Source organism: Apium graveolens, chromosome 7, assembly GCF_009905375.1.
Source record: "Apium graveolens cultivar Ventura chromosome 7, ASM990537v1, whole genome shotgun sequence".
Lineage (NCBI taxonomy): Eukaryota > Viridiplantae > Streptophyta > Magnoliopsida > Apiales > Apiaceae > Apium > Apium graveolens.
Window position 1 is genome coordinate 4,916,079 of NC_133653.1, and position 6,899 is coordinate 4,922,977.

Genomic DNA, 6,899 nt, shown 5'->3' on the forward strand with positions numbered 1-6,899 from the left:
ATGAGGATGTCATAGCCTACTGGAAGGGGATTAAACCAATTCATTTTTTGCCTAAACTCATTGAGTTATCGCTGTTTATGGAGAAATGGGGACGACATTTCTTTTACAAATTCAGAGAGAAAATTAGAAAGCAAAAGGAGTTGGTAGCTTTGTACGAATATTGTGCAGATGATAACAGAACTAGATGCTACTTTACAGAGAGAAAGAACCTTGAAGATCTTATGGTTAGTGAAGAATTATACTGGCAACAAAGAGCCAAGTCATTTTGGCTGCAAGATGGTGACTCAAATACAAAATATTTTCATGCTTGTGCATCCAGTAGGAAGAAAAGAAATCATGTTGGATATCTGAAGGACGAGTCAGGAACGGTAGTCAGTAAACAAGAGGAAATGTACGAGGTAGTTGAAAAGTATTTCAGAAAAAAATTTATTGATGAAGGGAGAGCTGCGAGAGAGAGTATGGTTGACATGAAAGCTGTAATAATGGAGAGTCGGAATGCAAAAGTCACATCTGAGTTCACTTTTGAAGAATTTTCAACCGCTATAAAGCAAATGCACCCTGATAAAAGTGCAGGGCCAGACGGATTAAATCCAGCTTTCTATCAGCATTTTTGGCATTTATTCAGAAGGGAGGTGTTTCTCTGTTGCAAGAAATGGCTAACAGATGTAGCTTTTCCCTTGGATTTGAATGATACAAATGTGGTGCTAATACCTAAAAAGGAGAATGCAGATGAGATGAAAAATTTAAGGCCAATCGCACTTTGTAATGTGCTTTATAAGGTGATAGCAAAGGTGTTAGCCAACAGGTTAAAAAGCATCCTTCCTAGCATTATAACTGATAATCAATCAGCTTTTGTTCCGGGGAGAAGTATAACGGACAACGTATTGCTGGCCTTCGAATTACTACACTATATGAAGCAAAAAAAGAAAGGTGCGGAAGGGGTGGTTGCTCTGAAACTAGATGTTAGTAAAGCTTATGACATGATAGACTGGGGATTCCTGATGCATTAAATGAAGCAGCTGGGTTTTGATGATAAATGGATTGCATGGATGTTGTGTGTCACAACAGTGTCCTATTCTATGAATTTTAATGGCACTCAGGTAGGTCCTATTAACCCTTCAAGAGGGCTGCGTCAAGGTGACCCATTATCACCTTATTTGTTTCTTTTTAGTGTGGAAGGGTTGTCAAGAATGATACAGAAGTCAGTGAATGAAGGTAAAGTACAGGGCTGTAGGATTTGTACGCAAGCTCCTGCAATAACACATTTGTTATTTGCAGACGACAACTTTCTATTCTGTCGATCAGAGATAGAGGAGGTCATGGAGGTTAAGGCCATTTTGCAGAATTATGAATTGCATTCTGGGCAAGCTATATATTTTAGCTCAAATGTTAGAGTGGATAAGCAAAAGGAAGTGAAGAATATTCTGGGAGTGTATAACGATCTAAGCACTGGGAAGTACCTTGGTTTACTGTCCTTAATTGGGAGGTCGAAGAAAACAGCTTTTAATTTTTTAAAAGATCATTTATGGAGTAAACTTCAGGGCAGGGCTGCTAAGAGCCTATCGAAGGCTGGTAAAGTTGTTCTTCTTCGAACAGTAGCTCAAACCACCTTCATATGCAATGTCTTATTTCTTACTCCCGAAGTCCTTATGTGCTGAACTTGAACGGATGATGAACAACTATTGGTGGGGATCACAAGGGAATAATAGGAAAGGAATAAAGTGGGCTTCATGGACAAACATGAGTATGGCGAAGGAACTAGGTGGTCTTGCTTTTCGGGATTTGCAAGGCTTCAACTTGGCACTTCTTGGGAAACAATGCTGAAATTTGTTGTGTAACCCAAACTCTTTGGTTGCAAGAGTGCTTAAGGCGAAGTACTACCCACAAACAACTTGATGGGAGGACAATTAATGTGAGTAAGGATGCTTGGATTCGAGGAAAAGATGGTAATATAGTAGATGATCAGTATTTAGCCTCAGTTAATGACTTAAAGGTATGTGATTTATTTATTTGGTATTTTCAAGTAGTGATGCTAGTTATATATTAGCGATACTTGTTCCTAACAATCAGTCACGAGATCGCGTAGCTTGGTATCATTCAACAAATGGGAAATACAGTGCCAAGACGGGGTACAAATTCTGGCAGAATCAATTCAGTCAATGCATGAGATTGGAGGTGAGCAAGGGATGGGGTCGTTTGTGGCATATACATGTCCCTCAGAGAATAAAAATGTTGTTATGGAGGACCTGCAGAAATGTTGTTCCTGTTCGTAATATATTGAGAGGAAAATGAGTGAATACAACTATTTTGTGTCCTATGTGCGGAGTGGATGTTGAACATTTACGCCATATTTTTGTTGAGTGCATTTATGCACAAGCGTGTTGGCATGAGCTAGGGGTGCAACTTGATTTTTCTGCAATTCTCTCTTACCCAGATTGGCTGTTGCAGACTATAGCTGCTGAGTCCTATGGAAAACTAGAACATATAACAACAATTATGTGGGGCATTTGGTCAGCTAGAAATTTTAAGGTTTGGCAAAATAAGTTGGTTACGGCTCAACAGACAATACAGTGGAGCGCTACCCAAGTAAAACAATGGCGTGAAAGTCAGCAACAAACACCCTCAAACAACAGAATCTGTGCTCAGTCCGTAGTTAAAGAAATCAAATGGAAGCCTCCGAGTGAAAGTCGTTTGAAGGTTAATGTAGATGCCCATGTTGTTCCGGACTGTAATTGGTTTTCATGTGGCTTTATTCTTCGAGATCACAGAGGCCACTTCATCCGGGCTCGAACTCACAAGTTTGCAGGTACAGTACTAGTTATGGAAGCGGAAGCCATTGCTGTGCGGGAAGCTATCAGATGGATCATCTCTATGGGAATGGACAATGTTGACATTGAAAGTGATTCACTCTGCACAGTTAATGCGGTTAATAGTGGAACAGATAATCTCTTGGAAGTAGGGGTGGTATTTTAAGAATGTCGGAAGTTATTAGAAGGTTGTAGGAATGTCTTGGTTGATTTTATTAAAAGCCAAGCGAACAAGGTGGCTCATTTGATTGCTAGAGTACCTTGCGAAGTTGGTTGCCTTATTGATATTTTGACTCCTCCACAGTCTGTGTTGGAGCACCTTGTAAGAGAAAGCTTATTGAATTAATATGATTCCCCTGTTTCAAAAAACAATTGAAGGGAAATAAAATATACAGAGAGTAGTAGTTAATTTTTGTCGGTTGAGATTTTATTACATAAAATTTTAAAAAATAGTTATAATTTTTTTTAGTGGGTACCAATATTTAGGATCTAAACATTGTTTCCTTATTAATTTAGATAGTTGATAACCCGTGCGAAGCACGTGCCTGAAATTAAAAATAATATTATGACATTATTATTTGCATAAAATCAAAACTCATAATTCTTTCAAAATACAGATTTAAATATAATATATAAAATAATCTAAATACAACCCATAAATTACATTAAAAAATATTTTTTTAATTCAAAGTAAATAAATGTTATGATTGACAATAACAAATACAATGGTTAAATCAATAATTTTCAGTTTAAAAGTTAATAAATGTTACTAAATTCATTTGTTATTACTTATTATTTTTAAAATTATACTTTAGAAAATACAACCAAGAATAGAAGTCAATTCGTGTTAATAGTTTACTTTGTAATTCATAGTTTTCAAAATAAAAGTAAATATATGTTATTTTACTTAATTGAACGTAACTTAATAAATATTTAATACAATTTATAAATAAATAAAATTTACAGAGAATATAAGTCAATTCGTGTTAGTTATTTAGTTTGTAGTTTGTAGTTTTTCTAAAATTAAAAAAAATATAAGTTAATTTATTTAATTTAACGGAACTTAATAAATTTTTAATATAATTTACAAATCGTTTAAAAATATTTTTATTTTATGACGTAAATAGACAATTGATGAACACTAACTAAAAAGAAAATAAACGAATTGTAAATAGACAATCTAACATATTAGTTTTATTTTTGAAATAAAATTTACAAAGAATATAAGTCGATTTGTGTTAAAAATAAAGAGAATTAAGAATAGAAGTCAACTTATATGAGACCGATTTTTTTAAAAACAAAGTTTTTTGAGAATAGAAGTCAACTTATACACGTAAGTACCAAATTTGGTACTTTGGTACTTTGATACTTTTAGTACCAAATTATACATTGTTTCGCTTATTAATAAAGAGGATAGATAATAATCTTTCGTAAACACACTATAAATATCAATAAAAATATAAATTTCAACCATTACAATATTTTTAAAAACTGTAGTATCACTAACTTATACAGTTATATATATTAATAAATATTATCAAATCATATTATTAAAATATCAAAATAAATAAGTTTCAAAACTTAAATTTTTTACTTCAAATTAAATTCAAAAAATATGTAATATTTAAAAATATTCCATTACTCACAATATAATTATAAATAAAATTCTAATATGTTTATTTAATTCGTTGTTAGGTATAATTATCTTTGTAAAAACATCTATAATTTTTAATAAAATTGAATCTTTCAATAAATAATATTTCTTTTAAAACTAAAATTTCACTAAATTATACACATGCTTATTTAAAATAATTATCAAAATTATCAAACAATTCTAATAAATAAACTTCAAAGCTTGAAATTATCACTTCAAATTAAATTAAAAAATTATATAATATTAAAAATAATCCGTACATCCCATGGGTGCCCGGTTGCAAGGGGGCACCCACTATTTCACACCGCAGGAAATTTCTATCCTATAGATGTCTCGGCGCTTTCATTATCCTTTTCTTTATTTTTGCTTTCCCTTTTTGCTGACGATTGCTACTTCTTCTTCAGAGCAAGTGCTATGGAAGCAGACATTTTAAAACGTATTCTGAATAGGTATGAGGGGATGTTCGGACAAAGGACAAATTACACAAAATCAGTGCTTACGTGTTCACCAAGCACAAGTGCTGAAAATTGTACTAAGATTTGTCAGATTCTGGAGGTCAATGTTTGCCAAAGTCCAGGAAAATACCTAGGCATGCCTATGGTGGTGGGAAGAAATAAGTGTACAACTTTCTCATTTTTGTCTGAACGGGTGGAGAAAAAATTGTAGGGGTGGCAAAATCAGTCCATCTCGAGAGCTGGGAAAGTTACGTTACTCAAAACAGCAGCTCAGGTTATTCCAAATTTTTGGATGAATATGTTTTTGATACCAGCAGAAATCACAGATAGGATTGAAAAATCTATGAATGCTTTCTAGTGGGGAAATGGAGGAACAAATAAGGGTATACGGTGGATGTCCTGGGAAAGGTTATGCACAGTTAAAGCGGGTTGGGGTTTAAGAGTTAACGAACTTTCAATGTTGCAATGCTTGCAAAGCAAGCTTGGAGACTAATCAACAATGTGAACCCTCTGGTGACAAATTTGATGCGTGTTCGGTAGTTCCCTGATTCAGATTTTCTGAATGCGAAATTAGGAGTAAATCCAAGCTTTGTGTGGAGGAGTATTTTAGAAACTCAGGAAGTTATTTGACAAGGGTGCAGGAGGCGTATTGGTGATGGCTTGAGCACTAGAATATGGAAAGTACCATGGCTGTTGTGTCTGGAAAATGGGTGTTTAACAACTGAAATGCCCGAATAACTAAAAGATGCAACAGTGGCTGGCTTACTAGATGAGGGAAAACTTCATTGGGATGAAGAAATTTTGAATGATTTGTGTAATGAGAGAGATAGGGAGTTTATTAAGCAGGTTCCAGTTACAAGAATAACAAATGCTGATACCTGGTTTTGGTTGTTTAATGACCTGGGTAAATTCACTGTTAGAAGTTGTTATAGGCGTCTTAGGGGGGAAAGTGAATGTGTGGACAGATCTTTCTGGAGGAAGCTATGGAAACTTAAATTACCTGGGAAAGTGGTGAACTTGGTGTGGTGTGCCTACAGAAATTGCTTACATGCGGCAAATGCACTAGCTACAAAAGGGATTAATATTAACACTATTTGCTCGTGGTGTGAAATGTATGCGGAGAATGACATACATGTGCTGTTTCAGTGTTGTTTTGCAAGAGAAATCTGGGATAACACTGGTTTGAGTCATGTTCTTACAGTGATGCCGAATGATACTATCCTTGAGGTACTGAAACGGGCGTTCCTTTTGAGTAGGAATGAGCAAATACTTATGATAGCTTTGTTGTGCTGGGGTATTTGGCAGAGAAGAAACACATGGGTATGGCAACGACTGAACATGTCTCCTTTTGGAGTTATATCGAAGGCAAGTAACATGCTAACTGACTGAAAGCAAGCTCAACAACAAAGAGGGGTAGCTACTAGTCAACAACAACAACCTGTACGAACATGGAATAAACCAGGAGCAGGGTGGATAAAAATCAACACCGATGTAGCTTGTTATGTGGGATCAAATAAGATCTCGGTGGGTTGTGTTATTAGGGATGACAGAGGGAGTTTTGTTTGTGCTAGAAGTAATGCTATTCAGGGAACTTTTCACCCGAGAGAGGCAGAGGCTGTTGGTTTGAAGGAGGCATTGAGTTGGGTTAAAGATTGGAGAAGACACAGGTGTGTATTTGAATGCGATTCCAAAGTTTTAGTCGATGCTGCGAAGGGAGAGGCTGGTACTACTTATTTTCACTTAATTGTTGAAGAATGTAGAGATATTCTCAAACACTTTGAAGAGGTGTTAGTATGTTTTATTCATAGATCTGCGAATATTGCTGCTCATAACTTAGCTCAGGTGGCATATTCCACGTCAGGTCCTATGGAGTGGTTGGATACTGCTCCAAATTTCTTAAATTGTAATCTTGATCCTGAATTTTAATGCAAGTACGTTATTTCAAAAAAAAATCCGAACCTAAGGTTAGTGACTAAAAAAAAT

The 6,899-nt window shown here is 35.2% G+C and overlaps 1 protein-coding gene across 1 annotated transcript; it reads left to right on the forward strand.

The window, feature by feature from the left end:
- The first annotated feature begins 1,010 nt into the window (after positions 1-1,010).
- LOC141673144 (uncharacterized) lies at positions 1,011-6,842 on the forward strand. Its single transcript, XM_074479877.1, has 8 exons — positions 1,011-1,572; positions 1,860-1,993; positions 2,118-2,265; positions 2,378-2,964; positions 5,128-5,190; positions 5,275-5,299; positions 5,662-6,143; positions 6,309-6,842. Exons 1-8 carry the CDS (start codon positions 1,011-1,013, stop codon positions 6,840-6,842), a joined length of 2,535 nt encoding a protein of 844 aa, XP_074335978.1.
- Positions 6,843-6,899: the final 57 nt, after the last annotated feature.

Excerpts from the sequence above, each read along its gene's own strand:
- LOC141673144 (XM_074479877.1), top strand. The coding sequence starts at position 1,011 with ATGAAGCAGCTGGGTTTTGATGATAAATGGATTGCATGGATGTTGTGT. Across the intron at positions 5,300-5,661 it reads AAATGGAGGAACAAATAAGG|ATGCAACAGTGGCTGGCTTA; the intron begins GTATACGGTGGA and ends AATAACTAAAAG. Across the intron at positions 6,144-6,308 it reads CGAATGATACTATCCTTGAG|CAAGCTCAACAACAAAGAGG; the intron begins GTACTGAAACGG and ends ACTGACTGAAAG.